The following is a 20443-nucleotide window of genomic DNA, read 5'->3' as shown; positions in this document are numbered from 1 at the left end:
CAGCAAGACCTGGACGATATCCAGGAATGGGCTGACAAGTGGCAAGTAACATTTGCATCACACAACTGCCAGGCAATGACCATCTCCAGCAAGAGAGTCTCTAACCATTGCCCCTTGACATTCAGTGACATTACCATCACTGAATCTTCCTCTATGAATATCCTGGAGGTTACCATTGACCAGCACCTTAATTAGACTAGCCATATAAATACTGTGCGTACAAGAGCAGGTCAGAGGCTAGGAATCCTGCATCAAGTAATTCACCTCCCGACTCCCCAAAACCTGTCCACCATCTAGAAGGTACAAGTCAGGAGTGTGATGCAGTATTCTCCACTTGCCAGGATGAACGCAGCTCCAATGACATTAAAGAAGCTTGACACCACAAAACAACCCATAAGATCATAAGACATAGGAGTGGAAGTAAGGCCATTCGGCCCATCGAGTCCACTCCACCATTCAATCATGGTTGATTTCAACTCCATTTACCCGCTCTCTCCCCATAGCCCTTAATTCCTCGAGAAATCAAGAATTTATCAATTTCTGTCTTAAAGACACTCAATGTCCCGGCCTCCACCACCCTCTGTGGCAATGAATTCCACAGACCTACCGCTCTCTGGCTGAAGAAATTTCTCCTCATCTCTGTTCTAAAGTGACTCCCTTTTATTCTAAGGCTGTGCTCCCGCGTCCTAGTCTCCCCTGCTAATGGAAACAACTTCCCTACGTCCATCCTATCCAAGCCATTCATTATCTTGTACGTTTCTATTAGATCTCCCCTCAACCTCCTAAACTCCAATGAATATAATCCCACGATCCTCAGACGTTCATCGTATGTTAGGCCTACCATTCCTGGGATCATCCGTGTGAATCTCCGCTGGACCCGCTCCAGTGCCAGTATGTCCTTCCTGAGGTGTGGGGCCCAAAATTGCTCGCAGTATTCTAAATGGGGCCTAACTAGTGCTTTATAAAGCCTCAGAAGTACATCCCTGCTTTTATATTCCAAGCCTCTTGAGATAAATAACCCACTTGATTGACAACCCATCCACAAACTTTCATTCTCTCAACACCAATGAACAGTGGCAGCATTGTGTATACCATCAAAAAGGTGCACTTCGGGGCAGCACGGTGGCTCAGTGGGTTAGCACTGCAGTCTCACGGCGCTGAGGTCCCAGGTTCGATCCCGGCTCTGGGTCACTGTCCGTGTGGAGTTTGCACATTCTCCCCGTGTTTGCGTGGGTTTCGCCCCCACAACCCAAAGATGTGCAAGGTAGGTGGATTGAACACGCTAAATTGCCCCTTAATTGGAAAAAATTAATTGGGTACTCTAAATTTTTTTTAAAAGGTGCACTTCAGGAACTCACCAAGGCTCGTTGGGTAGCACCTTAATCATAGATCATAGATTTTACAGTGCAGAAGGAGGCCATTCGGCCCATCGAGTCTGCACCGGCTCTTGGAAAGAGCACCCTACCCAAGGTCCACACCTCCACACTATCCCCATAACCCAGTAACCCCACCCAACACTAAGGGCAATTTTGGACACTAAGGGCAATTTATCATGGCCAATCCACCTAACCTGCACATCTTTGGACTGTGGGAGGAAACCAGAGCACCCGGAGGAAACCCACGCACACATGGGGAGAATGTGCAGACTCCGCACAGACAGTGACCCAAGCCGGGAATCGAACCTGGGACCCTGGAGCTGTGAAGCAATTGTGCTATCCACAATGCTACCGTGCTGCCCTTAACCATGAGTGTTGCTATCTAGAAGGACAAGGGCAGCAGACACATGGGAACACCACTACCTGGAAGTTCCCCTCCAAGCCACTCACTGTCCTGACTTGGAAATATATTGCCATTCCTTCATTGTTGCTAGGTGGAAATCCTGGAACTCATTCCCTAACAGCACAGTGTGTGTACTTACACCGCTGCGACTGTTTAAGAAGGCAGCTCGCCTCCACCTTCTCATGGGAAATTAGAGTTGGGCCTAGCCAGCAGAGCCCATCATATACATGAATAAAAAAATTATGCATATTCAGTTGGCAACAGGCAGGTAAAAGAATTAACCCCCCTATTGGGGTGGGAGGGGTGGGGGGGTCAATTCTTGCATGATAAGCAGCAATTTTGTAATACAGTGATCACAAGATTATAAAATATCTTTGAGAAATACATTAATGTTATGTTACATTTCAAGGTTGAAGTACAAGCTTGCTGTTAAAGTTGTTTGTTCTCGGGCAGCACGGTGCAGTGGATTAGCCCTGTTGCCTCACGCCGCCAAGGTCCCAGGTTTGATACAGTCTCTGGGCCACTGTCTGTGTGGAGTTTGCACATTCTCCCCGTGTTTGCGTGGGTTTCGCCCCCACAACCCAAAAGATGTGCAGGCTAGGTGGATTGGCAATGCTAAATTGCCCCTCAATTGGAAAAACTGAATTGGGCACTCTAAATTAAAAAAAAAGTTGTTTGTTCTCCCCCCCCCCCCCCCCCCCCCCCCCCCGCCAAAGTTTTAAGACACCTGAGCACAAAACAGCTACTATTTGGTCAAATTTGTTGATGGGTCAATAATTTCTTTGACTTTTCGAACGAGCAGGGAAAAGGATTTGTGCTAAAGAAATCACAATGGAAATCTGTTTTCAAAAGCTGCCCAGCTTGAACAATATATTTAGATAATAAGGACCTGGGTTTCCCCCTGAACAGTCAGTAATGGGATAAATCTACTTACAGTCCACATGGTCTATTTTCAACCACTGATGGTAGCTTCCAGATCGGACTATTGAATGTAACACCCTGCAGTGTTTAGAATCACAATATTCCCATTACAAATGGGTTCCCAAGCAACTGGCTTGATGTCAGGTTTCAAATTTGTTATCTGTAGATCCTCTCTCTCTGACTCCCTAAAATAATGCCCTGCCCATCTCTATTCTTCCCTTTCCTTCCAAGAAACATCCCAGATCTGTGCCCATCTCACCTGCAATATTCTGTATCAATCATCTCTTTACAAAGTTTTCTGTCCTTCAAGGTTGGTAAATCACAAGAAGGATTGGCCTTTTCAGAGTCTTCCCTTTTGTTTGTCATCACCAACATCAACAGTGATATTTGAATCATTTTATCTCATGTTACGATACCCTGGGCTAGTGCATGATCAATTCCAGCCCCACTTGACAAGGAGCTGCAACACAATTGAAGTAACCAATAATTATTAGGAAAATGCCCAAAGTCTTTGGCCCTTGGCTGAGCAATAATTACAGTCACCAGGCTTGTAAATGTAAACAGAAATACTTTTTATTTATAATAAGAAATATAATGAAATACAACTGGTTAATTACTGTCTAATTTATAATTCCCCACTTTAACTTAATCCCCACCCACTAAATACATATGAACACACACACAAGACAGCCAAACATAGAGGGGAGGAGAGGAGTGAAATCATAAGTAAAAGGAAAAAGAGTCTTTGTTTCAGATGGCTGGCTTTAAGCAAGTTTTCCTTCAAAGTAAGCTTTCAGATCCAGGTCACTATTTGCAGCCTGCAATGGTTTCACGGTAGATTCATTCATTCAGGTTCTCTGTAGGTTCAGAACTATAGCAACGCACAGCCTTTCTGGAGAGAGAGAGAGACAGAGACAGAGAGAAGTTAGAGAAAGACCTTTCCCCCGAGTGTGCAGGATTGAAACTGATCACCATGGGTCCCTGAAAATCATTCCACTCAGGCAACATCCAATCACCACTTATTACCAGGCATAATAATAATATTATTATTATCACTTATTGTCACAAGTAGGCTTCAATGAAGTTACTGTGAAAAGCCCCTAGTCGCCACATTCCGGCGCTTGTTCGGGGAGGCCGGTACGGGAATTGAACCCGTGCTGCTGGCATTATTCTGCATTGCAAGCCAGCTATTTACCCCACTGTGCTAAACCAGCCCCAGAATTTAGCCTTTTGGCCAATTTAATTGGCCACCAGCCAATCAATCGAACAGAGTCCCACCCCATCTCTCTGGTGCCGAGAAGTCTGGGTTCTGCTGCCCAAAGCTAGCCGCACCATATACTATGTTGCAACTTAACATCGAACATACAATGCAGAAGGAGGCCATTTGGCCCTTCGATTCTGCACTGACCCAACTTCTTGAATTCTTCATTCTTTCTGCTGCTTGACTTCAAAATATATGCCCATTAATCACCCGTGGATCAAAAATATGAAACGGCAAAAAAATTAAAAGGGGAAATAAGGGAATCAGCAGGAAGATCCTTACACTGAACAAAATTGAAGAATTGGATCCTGCACCTGCTATAATGAGGTGAATATCTATTATCGAAATTTGGGTACACGTTTCAAATAAGCAGGACAACCTAAAAAAAAATAGGTTGGAATTCCTGCCCACTGTTAAGATTGCAATTTATTTGGGTTATAACAACAGCATCAAACTATGCCCCATTTATACATCAGAGTAGCAATGAGAGTGCAGCTGTGAACATTTTAAAAGCATTATTGGCCTGGGGTATAAATGGGCCTGTTTCAACCAGCAGATGGGGAGAAAAGCATGATTGATTTTAGGGAGTTGACGTGGTTGTCGCCAATTTCCATGCCTCTTGCTGTGGTCTCAGGTTGTCATTTAAAACCTTAAATGCTTCCACTTTAAGCACGGCCCAAACTTCACGCGTGGTGCCAGCTTTCATTTTTCTCTTAAGCGAGGCCCTTGTAGAGAGATTAAATCTGCACTTCAATTTGGGAGCAATAAACACAGAGGTGTTAAGATTTGCCTCGGCTGACCATTTGCTGATAGCTTAAAAAAAACTTGAACGGCCTAACTTTCAAAGGCACAGTATTCCATTTTTAATAAAAATTGCTTAACATTGTCATTTATTATCTGGGCTCTGTACTCCTCACATTTTTAAACATCAATCCTATTTCTTTTTGAATCTGTGCGACTCGTGCTGTTTTCGTATATACAAGTGCACTCAATGGATTCCACATTGTCTCACTATTCTCGGGTTTAGTGAATTCCAGTTTTACCTTTGAATGTTGTTTCCTTCTTTAGTCGATTTCCGCTTGCTGCCACTTTTTTTCTTCACACAAAATATTCACGGTTGTACACACTTTCTTATTATTTTCATGTCACCCCAGTGAGAGCCACATGCTCCCTCTGAAGTGTACAGTGCAAACAAAATACTCGCAAATTCCTGTAGTGTTCACTGCAAGAAGTGACTGATTTTTATTTAAATACCGATTTTATTGCAAAATGGCTTCGTTTATAATATTTCGACAGGAAATCTAAACATTCTCACTGACATTGATATGGTGTGAATTAGCCATTCAAAATTAGTCATCCCTCCAAAACAAAATTAGAAAGGAAAAGTGATTGGATTTTGCTTTCTTTGATTACAGTATGTGAAATGACTATTTAAAATGTTCTATTGCTTGACCATAGATTATCATCCTTTTTCATTTATCTATGTTGAAGTATCAAATGATGTGGCTGAGCTTTCTTGTAAGAGTGTCAGAGGTGTCAGTGGAATTATTCAGAGCAAATGTATTTAAAAAAAAAGTATTTCAAATTCTAGTCTGAAGTTCCAGACACAGTATGAAGTGACATGTACAAGCTTGGCCTGGGTGTGTATGGGGAATCGAAGTGTGCAGAGGCCACTGTAATGATGCCACTTGGAGCAGCAGATTGCAGTGATTCCAGTCATACCATCCGGGCAGTCATCCCATTAACTGCCATTGATTGTTGACCTCTTGGCCTGTGCTCTCCCTTTTCCCTCCCTGGCTGCAGACCTGCCACCTGGAACTCCAGATGCTTTTGCCCAACTGCTGACCTGTCCATACTGCGACCGGGGCTACAAGCGCTTGACATCACTAAAGGAGCACATTAAGTATCGACATGAAAAGAACGAGGACAACTTCGCCTGCCCCCTGTGCAACTACACGTTTGCCTACCGCACCCAGCTTGAACGACATATGGCCACGCACAAGCCAGGGAGAGATCAGGTGGGGCTCCTGGATGGGTATGGGTAACCCTTAGAGGATAAATATCATTTTAATTGCCATTGGCTATTAATTTTTTATGGCATTTTGAAGATGCAAATCTTTAATGGTAATAGCTCTAATTTAGGTTTAAATGGTTTTTTGATGGTCTCTTCCAGGGTGATTTAATATCATGTACTCACGATTGAATGAGCATTTTAATATCCAATTTAGAAACATTAAAGCACTTGAACTTAAGTTTAGCTTAAGTTTGGTGTTTTACCTTCATTTTCAAAATCTCATTAAAATGGTGTGTCACCTCGACTATACCGGTGTGCTCACACTCCTTAATCAAACTAGATGATTCAAAATCATCCTATGGTCGAGCTAATAGCTGAAAGCAACAGTTTTTGTTAAATAAAGCTACCACCTCTGCTGATCAGTTGCTTTCTCTGCCTGCCATACTGTTTATTTTAATAATTACTGCCAATTCCCTCCAACCATGGTCTGGTTGTGTCCCATTAAACAAATACTCAAAAGATTTCCATTTAAACTACTTTTTGATTTCGTAAAGCCCACTATTATCCTCATCAATTATTATCCTTATCAATGCCTCCCTCCCCCTAATCCTTTTAGACATACACTTATCAATATTTTTTTGTTGTAATACTAACCATCTATATACTCAGGCGGTGGAAGGAAGTAAGTTACACAAAACTTTTCCCAGTTCTTTGACACATCCATGCTCTCCTGTCAATGGAACCCTTGCTTGGGTAAAAAAAATTTCCAAACCATTTTGTATTATGTAGCGTATCTTCCTCTGTCTGTTCCTGAGAGATGTGAAATATTGCAAATAGGCATGTAAAAGTGTACTTATTCCATCGTTATCATATTATGGAATGATTTCTTTCAAATATTTACCTTTCAACGTGACAGCTTTGTTACTTTGGAGGATGAGATAATTATCCAAGGCCATGAAAAAAAAAATCCATTGGAAACTTTAATCAGTCATATACTGTGATTTGTTTTGTTATTTTATGACAGTTCTATTTCATTTGGGTTTTAAATAAAGCATTTTATGACGGTGTAGTTTTATTTTAAATGAAGCGTCTCTTTCACCTTTCTTTGCAGAGGCTGTACCATTAAAAACTGATTTTAAAATGTTTTCAGAATTACAGAATGTGCCTTATTAAAAACACAAGGCTCATTTTATCTCAGCATTGTTATAAAGGATGACTGTAATATTTTGAACTTGACTCCTACTCACTTTTAAAGGTTCAAATATCGGTATTACAGTTGCCCTTTGTCAGGAAAATAATCTGCACCTACAGAATAATGATGTTCTCAATTTTACTGATGGCACTTTAACATGGTAAAATTGGATCCAGCAAACAGCACTCAAACCAACACGCTCCATGGGCCACTTTCCATTATTTTCTTTTATTTCAACCACTACAATAAATCTACATTGGAGACCCATTATTCCCAATGCGAAAAGTGAGGAAAGCTGCATCCTTCTTTTGGTTCAACTGGGGCTCAATGGCAGCACGCAGAATTAAGCATAATGTGAGTTGTCGATACTGACAAGTCACTGAAGGTTGAATCAGTTATATTAAAGAGTGCCACTGACGTCGGGAGTACAATGCAGCTGTAGCTGACAGCAGTCCATCAATGTAAAACCATTTAAATATCTGTGGAGGCCTCACAAAAAATATATTTGTTTTGCATCATTTCATTATAATTGAATATAAACCATGTCATTATTTCATCTGAAGATTGAAGAATGCTGTAAAATAATCTACAATTTTGTATATACCTATGTTTCCTTGTCACAGAGTCACACTACTTTGTGTGTCTTTGGCTGGGTTAGTTTGCCCAGTTATGTGTCCAGTGTTGTTTCTTTTTGTGTCCTCACTTTTAAATTTTATTTATTTCTGTTTAGCTTCAACATTGGAAAAAAAAAGGCCCCCTAATTTGATCATGGTACTCCCACTTAGTAATTACAAATGATTGTATCATATTAACAGAGGCGCAACTAAAGTTTGCATCAGTCCTCCAAGGATTGAGGGGAGACAAAGCAGCTGTTGCTGTTTGTTTATGCAGCTCAGCAACATATGAGCACCAGTCCCTCATTGGCGCTCTGCAGGCCAGGGTTTGCTTGATCTTTGAAGGTTGCTGCTGTTTGAACAAACCTCCCTGTGTCCTGTCCAACACCATCTGTCTCACCAGGAATGTGGGAAGAGTCAGCACACCCTAGCAGTTGTCACACTGTTCAGCACTGTTCCCTTGCAAAGCTTTTGTATCTTGCTACTTTAGAAAGCTGACCTCCTACCTTGAGTATCCGTTGCTATCAATTTAATTTCTTGCCAGTTAATTTTCATATTGTGCATTCTGCCAGATGTTTGAGAAAGGTCAGCTCTGTTGAGATTTTTAACTTTGTTTTTACACAATGTGACAAAGCATTGAATATTAATTACTTTTAACTATTCACCTACTACTGTTCAGATACATCATCTGCATTTAATCAACAAGCTCCCAACAAAAAATGAATACACTTTTACTTCTGACTTTACATTATCCATACGACACTTGACATAGAATGTGCCAATAGTAGAACAATAGATGTTATAGTGTAGAAATTGTTTATGGTGGTTATACCTCTTGTGGCAGTGATTTTCTTTTGGAAATTTTTTTGTTGTATATGATGTGAAACCTGAAGGACCTAATAGTTCTTTCAAAAACCATAATATGAAAGACAAAACAAATTTAGAAGCTTTCTGGTATTTAGAATGTATGTATGTAAATGGGGTCCATTTGGCATGTCTGTTCTGTTAGGTGTGACTGTTCACCAAGCTGTGTGCAAGATTCATTTCAGTATCTTCTCTCTGTAGCACCCCATGCTGACCCACGGTGCTGGCAATCGCAAGTTCAAATGCACAGAGTGCGGCAAGGCCTTTAAGTACAAACACCATCTGAAGGAACACCTGCGAATTCATAGTGGTAAGCATAATGTTTCTTGGTCTGCCAAATAAAAGTTGTGCTTTGAAGGATGAGGTTAAGTTTTACAAAAAGGCTCTCGGTGTGGAGTTTCACCTGTCAGAATTGCACATTGGAACTGTAGGAGCGGATACCAGTGGGCCCCGCAGATATCTGTCCATTAAAATTATTTTCCAGAAAGCCTTACAGGGACACATGACCTCCTCTCCTGAAATCTTGATATGTGCTCCAAGTGAGCGGAGCTCCACAGCAAGAGCACAAATTTGTTAAATTACCCCTATGATTTTTATGACTTTGGTGTGAAGTAGCAACTTATAATATATTAAAAATAATGAGCCTTTAAATGTCATTATTTTTGTACAATTAATGTATATTTCTTTCTTCGAGAGAATATAGATTGGATAGAATCATAGAATTTACAGTGCAGAAGGAGGCCATTTGGCCCATCGTGTCTGCACCAGCCCTTGGAAAGAGCACCCTACTTAAGCCCATACCTCCAGCCTATCTCTGTAACCCAGTAACCCCACCTAACCTTTTTGGACACTATGGTGCAATGTAGAATGGCCAATCCACCTAACCTGCAAATCTTTGGACTGTGGGAGGAAACCGGAGCACCTGGAGGAAACCCACTCAGACAGTGGGAGAATGTGCAGACTCCACACAGACAGACACCCAAGGCCAGAATTGAACCTGGTCGCTGGAGCTGTGAGGCAGCAGTGCTAATCACTGTGCCACCGTGCCGCCACCCGGATAATCCAGAGTTGTTTTCTTTGTGACAGAAAAGTTTCCGAAGCGGCCTAATTGAAGTGGGTAAAATTATAAGGGGTCTAAAATAGATTAGATTGGAAGGACTTATTTGCCTTGGTTGATGGGTCTGCAACCAGTCAGCATAGGTTTCGGGTAAGAGGTAGGAGTTTAAGAGTGAATTCAAGGGGATTTTCTGTTCACTGAAAGGGTGGAGGAGATCTGGAACACACCCCTTGAAAGCTTGATAAAGGGAGACACCATTGTAACATTTAGAAAATACTTGTATATGCACTGGAAGTACCATAACCTCCAAGGCTACATATCAAGAGCTGGAAAGTGGGACTTGGTCAGATGGTGTCTTGTGGGTCGTCATAGATATGATAGGCTGAATGGCTGCCCTCCATGCTGTAAATTTCTATGATTTCTTCTCATGTATGTTTATCTCATTAGTTTGCTGATATGCATAATTTTGGTGTGATTACCGAATACTGTATAAGTTTAAATTGAATTGCTTAAAACCTTTTTCAGGTGAAAAGCCGTATGAGTGTCCAAACTGCAAGAAGCGCTTTTCTCACTCCGGTTCCTACAGCTCTCACATCAGTAGCAAGAAGTGCATTGGCCTGATTTCTGTCAATGGAAGAATGCGAACCAGTTTAAAACCGGGCTCTTCTCCTACTTCGGCTTCTTCCTCGCCTACCAATTCAGCGATTACACAACTGCGGCATAAACTGGAGAATGGCAAGCCTCTTGGTATTCCTGAGCAGCCAGGACTACTTAAAATCAAGACAGAACCACTAGATTTCAATGACTACAAGGCGATGATGGCTTCCCATGGGTTTGGTAATTTCCAAAATGGTGGAATAGGAGCTAGCAGCCCACTGTCGATCAACACTTCAGTTCTAAGTCCAATGCAGCACTTAGGAGTAGGGATGGATGCAGCAATACTAAACTTTTCAAATGTAGCAAGCAGTAACTTAAGTGAAGTCCAAAAAGTCCTCAAAATTGTTGACAATACAGTGTGCAGGCAAAAAATGGACTGCAAATCTGAAGACATTTCAAGACTTAAAGGTTATCATGTGAAAGAGTCAGCCTCTCAAGCTTCCTTGGCTGAGGAACAAGGAGTTACCTCCCCTGTTATGCCATCTGTTGGTCTTCCAGTTGTCAGCCATAACGGTGCCACTAAAAGTATTATTGACTACACACTAGAAAAGGTGAATGAAGCCAAAGCTTGTCTTCAGAGCTTGAGCACGGACTCACAAAGACAAATGTACAGTTTAAAAAAGGACAGGTTACGTAACATGAGCTGTTCTGCATTAGATCGCGTTATGGAGGAAAAGACATTTGACAACAATAACACATCTCCTTACTCTTGTCAATTTTGCAGGGAGGCTTTCCCTGGTCCCATTCCCTTACACCAGCATGAACGCTACATGTGCAAGATGAATGAAGAAATCAAAGCTGTTCTTCAACCCAGTGAGGTTGTAATTACCAATAAAACAGGAGTGCCGGGTGAAAAACACGCTTATATGTTGTCCTCCCTTCTTTCAGAAAAAGGTATCCCCAACCCCATACATGCTTATAAGGACCACATGTCTGTATTGAAAGCTTATTACGCCATGAATATGGAGCCAAATTCTGAAGAACTACTGAAAATTTCCATTGCCGTTGGTCTCCCTCAGGATTTTGTAAAAGAATGGTTTGAGCAGAGGAAGGTCTACCAGTTCTCTAATTCCAGGTCACCGCCACTGGATCGGACCAGTATTGAGTTAGTACCTGCTGCCATCGACATGTTCAGCAGTAAAGACTGTCTGTCAATTAGGCACCCAACAACACCATTAAAGCCGATGGACTCAATTACATCGCCATCAATAGCAGAATTGCATAACAGTGTTACAAATTGTGATGCACCACTCAGGCTTATAAAATCTCAGTTAAACAGTATTAAATCAATTGGTGATAAGATGGACCACTCAAGGAGCAATACTCCTTCCCCTTTGAATCTTTCCTCTACTTCCTCTAAGAACTCCCATAGTAGCTCATACACTCCAAACAGCTTCTCTTCAGAAGAGCCTCAGGCTGAACCTCTGGACTTGTCTTTGCCAAAACAAAGGAATCAACATAAAAGTGTTGTCACAGGAAAAATAAGAAATAAAACCAATAGTATTATTGTTGACCATAACAGTATTTCCTATCCATCAGAGAATCCAGACGAGCCCTTGAACTTGACTTTCCTGAAGAAGGAATTGCCTAATACTAACAATATCCTAGAGAAAAGCACTAAGCCAGTATTCAGCATAAATCCATTTAGTGCCAAACCGTTGTACACAACTCTTCCGCCGCAAAGCGCATTTCCCACGGCCGCTTTCTTGTCCTCAGTCCAGTCTAGTGTTCCAGGTCTGCGACCATACCCAGGGCTAGATCAAATGGGCTTCCTCCCGCACATGGCCTACACATATGGAACAGGTGCAGCTACATTTGCAGAATTGCAACAGAGGAGAAAGTATCAGCGGAAGCAAACTTTCCAGGTAATGACAGCTGACTGATTCTGTCACATTTCTGAAATTTTTGCAAAAAGGAGCATTCAATTGGACACAATAAATGTTGTGATAGATTGATATGCAATTGCAGCGCCACCGACTTATAATAGATACAATCACATTTTCTTCAATTCTGGTGAGAGAGTAAGGTCAATTTGATCAACATAAAAATGACATAGAATAGTTTAATTGAGTATTTTCACCTGGATAATGTTTATTTATAGCGCATTATGGCAGAGTAGTATTTAAATGATATCAAAACCCATTAATTTTTGAAGTACAAGTGCTACACTCTGAAAGAAAATTCATTCGTAATATTCATTTTCACTTTTATTGAGACCAAAACCATAAAGTTTGATGCTGAAATGGGTATTTAGGGTTACCAACTGAACTTGGTTCAATTTTGCCATTCTGTGTAAAATAGTGGGCTATGCTACGTGGCTAATTAGTATTTTAGGGGTTAAATGAAATTTGAAAAGGATACTGTTGTGCAGAACATATTCATAAACGTGCCTTTATTGCCTATGTAATAATAGAAGAAATAAAAATGTTTCATTTAATCTGAACATACCTAGCTCCCGGCACTGGATAATAAATACAAAAATTAGGAACATTTGATATTTGTATTTCAATATTGGTTCAATCTGAAGCCAAAGCTTCAACGTTTTAATGCTTTTAATATGGGAATCAAATATTATTTGACACTGTAGTTACAATGACAAAGGTGTATGTAAATTAAATGCTATGGAACCTAATTTACATTTACCTTTTCTTTCCATTTTGACAGTGCAGCTGTCCTATTTGACAAATATATTCAGAATAGTCAGTTAATTTTAACTTATGCAGGTATTAATTAATATATCTCTGTCGACAAAATGTAATAGCACTAACAAAGTGGGAAGGTGTGTGTGCATTTTTACACTTTAGGATTACTTTTAGCACTTCCCTTCATCTCATGCCAAAATGAATGTTGCCATGCTGTAATGCACATTTTCATGTACGTTACTGTTGAATTAAATCCTGTTTTCACATACACGGAGTCATTTTCATAGTAATTACAGACCTTTCTCACCAGCCTGGTTGCATTAAGAATAAATCATAACCATATAGGATAAAGATATTTAACATAGCTGCTGAAAGTGTGTAATCAGTACTGATAATTTAAAAGAATGTCACAAGGCAGTTACTCACAAGGCTACAGGCACAGTAAGCCTTATCAGCAACTTTTTTTCAGTTTCCAGTAAAAGAATTCCGCACTGAGACACATCTATTTTACAAAAGCAGCAAATGCACTCATACAAACAGAGACAAAATTCACTTTGTGCATTTAATGCATGTATAAATCTCTTTCATTTTCCTCTCAGGTTTAATGCCTTTTCAGACTTGAGCCTTGTAAATTAAATGTTTTATATATGGTATTGCATTTGCCTATCGTGAAATCACAAGAGACAGCGCAAGGTATTTATTTGTATTGGAGGTCAGTGGGTTTTCTAATAAAAATGTATGTTATCTTAGGGGGAATTGCTTGATGGAACTACAGATTACATGTCAGGCTTGGATGACATGACAGATTCAGATTCCTGTCTGTCCCGAAAGAAGATCAAGAAGACAGAAAGTGGCATGTATGCATGTGACTTGTGTGACAAAACATTCCAGAAAAGCAGTTCCCTCCTGCGACATAAATATGAGCACACAGGTATGTTTTTTTTCTTTGCTTTGCACTGCCAAGACCTGTTAGATTGATTCTCATGTCTTAATTCCAAAATAATAAGGAAAAGTTATTACCCGTGATGGTGCAACATTTTTTTACTTTACAAAGAGAGAATTCATTAAGGCTATTTAACATGACATGGTGTTCAGGATACGGGCTGTGGAATCATCTGCTCATAGGAGATGGAATGGGAGTATGACATTACATCTTTATGGGTGGGGGACTTTACGATGTAACACTTGCACGGCAATTGGCAACATCGTTGCACTGTTTTTTTTCCTGCCCAGGTTAGTCATCCAGTTTTTCATTTTAGTACAATTTAAACTTACTGTCCATTTCTGTCCCCTCGTTTTACTCTCATACATGCTCACACTTTCACCCTGTTGCATCACTCCCTTCCCAATCTGTCCTCCATTTTGACCCATGGTATTAGACTGACAGGGATTTGCTGTCATGTCTATTTTTGAAATATGCTACAAGTATTGCAGCTATGGAAGGTGTTGAATGCATTCCAGTGCTATTTGTGGTGTGGAATTAGCCAGATGTTTGCTTGGCTGAGGCTCCAAGTTCCAAACTCTGCTTATACGTTGGCTGAAATGCCAAAGGAGATGCTCTCAATTACATTAGTTAAAAATGAAGTGTGTATCATAACTTGATGTCGTTATAAATATATATCATTCTTTTCTGTCATTACAGCTGCTATCTGAAAAAAAAAATCATTATTTTTCCACTCTTGACCGGAATCCTCACTTTTAGTAACTTGATATTTTTCATTGTGTATTTTTTTGCTGAAACATTTAAATATTCTACTTTATCAAATCATAAATTATCTTTCCAAAAGTACAGAAAGTCTGTACTCAAAACATTCTTTGCTTCAGGGCAGAGAAATGATCTGTAGTACCCTTGACAGTTATGATTGACAGTAATTCTGAATACTTGAAGATTTCTGACACTTTGACATGTGCTTGGAGTTGCACCAAAGGTATATAAGTTAATAGAAGATTGTTGAATTATATTAGAAAATTTTAGCATTGTATCTTAATCGGTTTTCTTATTTGTATTTTTTTTATTATAGGAAAGCGCCCACATCAGTGTCAAATTTGTAAGAAGGCATTTAAACACAAACATCATCTTATTGAACATTCACGACTGCACTCTGGTGAAAAACCGTATCAGTGTGACAAGTGTGGCAAACGCTTTTCACACTCGGGGTCCTACTCGCAGCACATGAACCACAGATATTCCTATTGCAAACGGGAGGCAGAGGAAAGGGAAGCAGCTGAGCGAGAGGCCCGCCAGAAGGGTCACTTAGAACCTGCAGAGCTACTGATGAATCGGCCCTACTTACAGAGCATTACTCCTCAGGGCTACTCGGACTCGGAGGAGCGAGAAAGCATGCCAAGAGAAGTAGAGAGCGAACGAGAGCAGGAAAAGGAAGGAGAAGAGGATGAAGAGAAATTAGTAAGGCAAGAAGGAGAAGAGGAATTTGATGAAGAGGAAGAAGAAGAGAGTGAAAATAAAAGTATGGATACAGATCAGGATACAATAAGAGACGAAGAGGAGAATGGTGACCACTCAATGGACGATAGCTCAGTTGACGAGAAAACGGAAACCAAATCAGAACATGAAGACATTGTGGAAGATGGCATATAATAACTACTGCATTTTAGCTTCCTACTTCTTCCAGTAGTATTGTTACTTGCTTGAAACACTGCTGTGTTAAGCTGTACATGCACGTGCCTGATGCTTCCTGGAAGCCTGAGTGTTGGACAGATGGGGCAGTCTGTCAGATGCAAAAAAGGAAAAAAAAAAGAAAAAAAGCGACAGTGTTAGAAGGAATTAGTCAAGTTTGGGTTGTGAAGAGTTGCATTATGCAAAAAAAATGTTCAGTGTTAGGGCCTAAAAGAATGTGTGGTTCCAGCAGCCTAAATTACCCTTCTGTTAATAGTTTCTTGTTTAGCACAAAATAGTGGAGTATATTGCATTACATGCCACTTGTATTACTACACAAAATTCTAAAAAGAAATGTATTGTCTATGTTTCTATCTATGTATATTATCACACGACAGTAACTTGAAAATGTAATGCCTGTGCTTCTACCCATACCTGTATAAGTAAACAACAGTATTTTAGTGGATTGTTTGTAGTTTGACCCAGTCTTTAGGCCTGTTTCTGCAACCACACAATATTTTAGGTTCCCAAGAATTTTTTGAAGGATCATGAAATGATGCATGTGTGATTTTTTTAGACATTGAAGTCCTAATGTGGCCCAGCTATGAAGGAATAGAAAGAATGAGAGTAAGAGAGAGAGTAAGAGAGAGAGAGAGAGAGAGAGGGACAGTTGGTGGAGAAAGCCTTTTGAAAGGTGGTTTTAAAAAGCCTTATATGCAAACCTTTTAATCTGTGTGTTCTGCAAGTGCCATCCTTGTATAGTGCTAAAAGAGGTAACTAAAGTTACCTTGCACCAGCTTCAGTATTAAACAGCTCACCCTGTTCTTTGAAGCACCCATGTCAGTATTAGATTCTAGGCAGCAGTTCCTTAGTTTACATATGTTTGTGCAATTTTCTGTACTTTTTTTGTTCATTAACTTGTCAGTATTACACCAAACTTTGCAACAATTTGCATTCATTTTATTTTAGGTCAAATAACATTTATTTATGTTGCTCATTTTATATTTCCTAATTTTATTTATTTCATACTGTAGTGTACAGTATTATAGTTCTTCAATATATAGATATATTTTAGTAAAGGAACATGAGGTTGATCATTTGGGCAAATTTTACGTAATGAGAAGAGCATTTATTGTGTTTTCAAACATTAATTGTGAGATACGAATTTTCAATTTATTATTTTATTTTGTTTTCCAATTACTGGATTCCAAATTTGAGAACTTTTGATACGATCTTGTGAAAACACTGTATTTTCGACTGAAAATTCCACTTTCTTCATCTGTTTTTTAGCTAAAAAAGAGGGACTGTTAAAATACAATGTATGATACCATGACAGAAATCTTTCCTGAATTGTCTTTGTAAAAGTATTATTAAATTTTCAATTTGTAATTTCTCTTGGAAATGACCATGCTCGAATAAAATGTAGCCAAACTAGGATCTGTACGTGCAGCTTAAGGTTCTATGGACATCACTGCAGAAAACTGATGTGCATAATAATGTATAGTGTTTCCTTCCTAACTGTAGGATTGTCTACAAACCATGAAGAATTACAATTTCATCCACAGCATTGTTAACAAAAAAATATTTATTAACTTAAATTTATATTGTCGTCCTATTTATTTCACTCGATGTCCACTTTTATATTTCTCTCACCATCTCAAAATAAACAAAATTATATGGTTGGATTTATTTCATAAGCTTGCTGAGAGGAAAGCAACAGACTAAATGAGGATTGGGCACATTGTATAAAACTGGCATTGCAACAAAGGAGAATTTATTCCTTATGTTGCCTTTGTTTTAGTTGATTTGAGCTTCAAAAGGTGATATGCAGGTGAACTTACAGGGTATACTCCATCGCGCACCCATTCTTCTAATAAGGTGCAAAGTACCATCAAGCAATGTAGCTTGGCTGGCGCATAAAATAGGGGCTTCTTTTAAATAAGCCATCTAGATTTTATTAACAGGATTTAATTTGAAGGAAAATCAATATTGAGCTTTTGATTAAGGAAAGAGTACTTTGTAAATTGTGAGATGTACACACAGATTTATCATTTCATCATACAGTCTGTGTAGGCTAACAAAATGGAATGCTGTCTTTGGAATAAAGAGACTGAGGTTCTCCCAGAAATAGGCCAGTGATGGTTTGAACAGTGCCTCCATGATATTGTAACTAGGATCTTGTTACACTACAGTCTGAATTTCCAGCAGGCAATTAAGATACATTACACATAATGAAGACAAATCGGAGATCAGATGATAACTAAAAGACCAGGGATTGTGATTGACATGCAGTTTTTTGAACTGCCAAACCATTGATTTTGAAATGGCTTTTACAGCTCGTTTAAGTTGATCTCAGGAATATAGCAATTAATTGATTGGTGTCTTTAAAAAAAACATCAATTTTCTTACTAGTGCAGGTTGAGAGGAAGACTTTTAAAAGACATCCATTACAAAATCCAATTAAAAAAGCTAGTGTCAGGCTTGCCTGGGATTGTAAAATTCTTTTCAACCATTCAGCTCTAAGGCCGTTTAAAATTATTTCAGTCTTATACACCTTTAAAATATAATCACATTTTTCTTAAAGTTCACATTCTGAAACCCATATGTCGTTCATAAAAATATTTATAATGTGTGCTTTATTATAGAAGCATCCACACTAATACTACTTTCTGTTAGTGTCAGCTATATTTTTTCCATTCCCAGAACATTGCAGGTACAATCTTTCCACAAACAGACTGATAACTTCTGAGTGAACAATTATTTTTAATCAAGTGTTTCATTTGCATTTTCTTATAACATAAAGTTCATTTTAATATATTAAGGGAATGTCACAGGACCTAAATGAGCGAAACCGTCACTGCAAGATCAAACACTTTTGCACATTCCCAACAAAACAAATACAGAATCTAGTCTCCGCATTAATGACAATGGCTGATGTAATGCCTTGAATTCGTAGAAAGGGAACAAAAGTAGTTTCAATCTCACAGAAACTTTGTTTAATTAAAACTATAGAAAGCAGCATTTTTGATTTTTGTACTAGCAGGCAATTTTCCAGATTATAAGGGATAGATTTTTGCCAGTTGCCCTATCTGATGAGAAACTTAGGGAGATCCCATCCTTAAACCATCATTAGTGATTTTAAAGCATTACGTTGAACATTCAGTCATCAGTTCCAAGGCAGCAGGTTCTTAGCTGAAACAGATTTGACACCGTATAGGGACAATGATACATTTCTCGTGGCATTAGGAAAATAGAGTCAAAGTAAATATTCAGGTATATTTTCTCAGCAGCATTTTTACATTTTTTTGAAAAACCTTATTGCTTTAATATATTAATAAATATTTTTCTTTAATGTAGAATAATATATTGACAGGGTTGAATAGGACTGTTGTTAAACATGTTCTCTGAAGATTTGTGAATTACCTTGGACATAATTACTTACAAAAATAAAAACAGTGAGGTTCATTATATGTCTGTTAAAGAATGCCCCAAGCATTTTGGTAATATTTTCACTGCACATCCATAGTGATGGAAAGCATTTAAAAAAGGACAGTACTAAAATACATATGTTTCAGTCAAAGTGCACATAAAACAGAGTAAAATGAAGCTTTTAAACCCTTTGCCTTGTAAGTTTTTAAAATTCTGTTCTGTAATTTGTTTTACAATTGATTGATTATAAAATAACGGCTGGTTGTAAGAATAAGCATTCAAGAAACCTTGAGAATAATATTATTATAATCTCTCTGAGGAAAGGAAAAAAGTAGATCAATTGATTTTTTTCCCTTAGCCTGACCCTTAATACAACAGCAGATTTCTTCTTGTTACTAACTATATTCACTATAATATAAAATATTACATTAAATGACCCCCTCTGGATCACTCTTAAAAAGATAAGTTTCATTCCCCATCCAACCGTGGGAAATCACTAAACAGATAAAACATTAACAACCTCAAAATGGTTTAGCAGTTGTTCTGTACCATGTTCTAACATGTATAAGGAGATGTTATTTATTTTCATACTTCAGTATGTTTGTCATCAGGACATGGATAGCAAGGTTTGTAAAGCGATAAAAATAGAAGTAAGATTTCGAGAGTCGATTGGATTCTGTGGACGTGTGAGTGAACATTTCTGAAGAAAGCCCATGAATGCTGTCATTAACACATTAATCAAGAATGCAGCAAAGGCAAGGTTTATAAATAGTGATCTAATAAAAGACAACGAAGACATGTCGCCTTGTTCCATCAAATTTTAAAGAAGTCTTGACACAGCTGTGCATATGGTAACGGCATAAAATCAACGTTTGGAACAAATTTTACAATAGACCAGCGGTGATTTATTCGGTTTCAACAAATGATTGGACTACATTTAACATTCAAGCCATGAAGTCTATACAATTTAAACAGTCCACATTACTTCTTCAAGAAACATAGTTCATGATTTGGATTGTAGTTATGCTTCAGATTGCTTCTTTTAAAAAATTCAATAAAGCAATACTAAAGCTAATAGTAGATAAATTTGTTTTCTTCTGCTGTAAAAAGACAACAGTGTCTGTATTTGCTGTTACTATCAAGAGGTGTTGCTACCAAAATTAATCTTACTGAAATTAGAAATTTCAATCTTAGGTCCTAATACATGGGCACAAAAGTTAAATGCATTTTACAGTAGGACTAATGATGTGTATGCAACTGGAACAGAAACGTTAGTGTAGAATTGATCTGCACTGCACTAGGTGAAGATTGTAATTCAGAGAATTTGAAGAATGAGGGACAGGAAAGTTTACTTAACTATTTTGAAGTCAATTATTAGAAACATGTATTGATCAAA

General features: G+C 38.7%; 1 protein-coding gene across 5 annotated transcripts in view; it reads left to right on the top strand.

The window, feature by feature from the left end:
• zeb2b (zinc finger E-box binding homeobox 2b) overlaps positions 1-17300 on the top strand; it is a 155095-nt gene extending 137795 nt beyond the window's left edge. For 3 of the 5 annotated variants that reach the window (XM_038789953.1, XM_038789952.1, XM_038789956.1), the window contains 5 exons: positions 5765-5979; positions 8847-8955; positions 10228-12224; positions 13752-13932; positions 15023-17300. In XM_038789953.1, the coding sequence (XP_038645881.1) occupies positions 5765-5979; positions 8847-8955; positions 10228-12224; positions 13752-13932; positions 15023-15600 (3080 nt within the window). In that variant the 3' untranslated portion in view covers positions 15601-17300. The remainder of the gene's footprint in view (positions 1-5764; positions 5980-8846; positions 8956-10227; positions 12225-13751; positions 13933-15022) is intronic. The other 2 variants (XM_038789955.1, XM_038789954.1) reach the window with 1 other exon arrangement.
• The last annotated feature ends 3143 nt before the right edge of the window (positions 17301-20443 follow it).

Source organism: Scyliorhinus canicula, chromosome 2 (genome assembly GCF_902713615.1).
Source record: "Scyliorhinus canicula chromosome 2, sScyCan1.1, whole genome shotgun sequence".
Taxonomy (NCBI): domain Eukaryota; kingdom Metazoa; phylum Chordata; class Chondrichthyes; order Carcharhiniformes; family Scyliorhinidae; genus Scyliorhinus; species Scyliorhinus canicula.
Note: the sequence above shows the minus strand (reverse complement) of the source record. Positions and strands in the feature narration are given on the sequence as shown.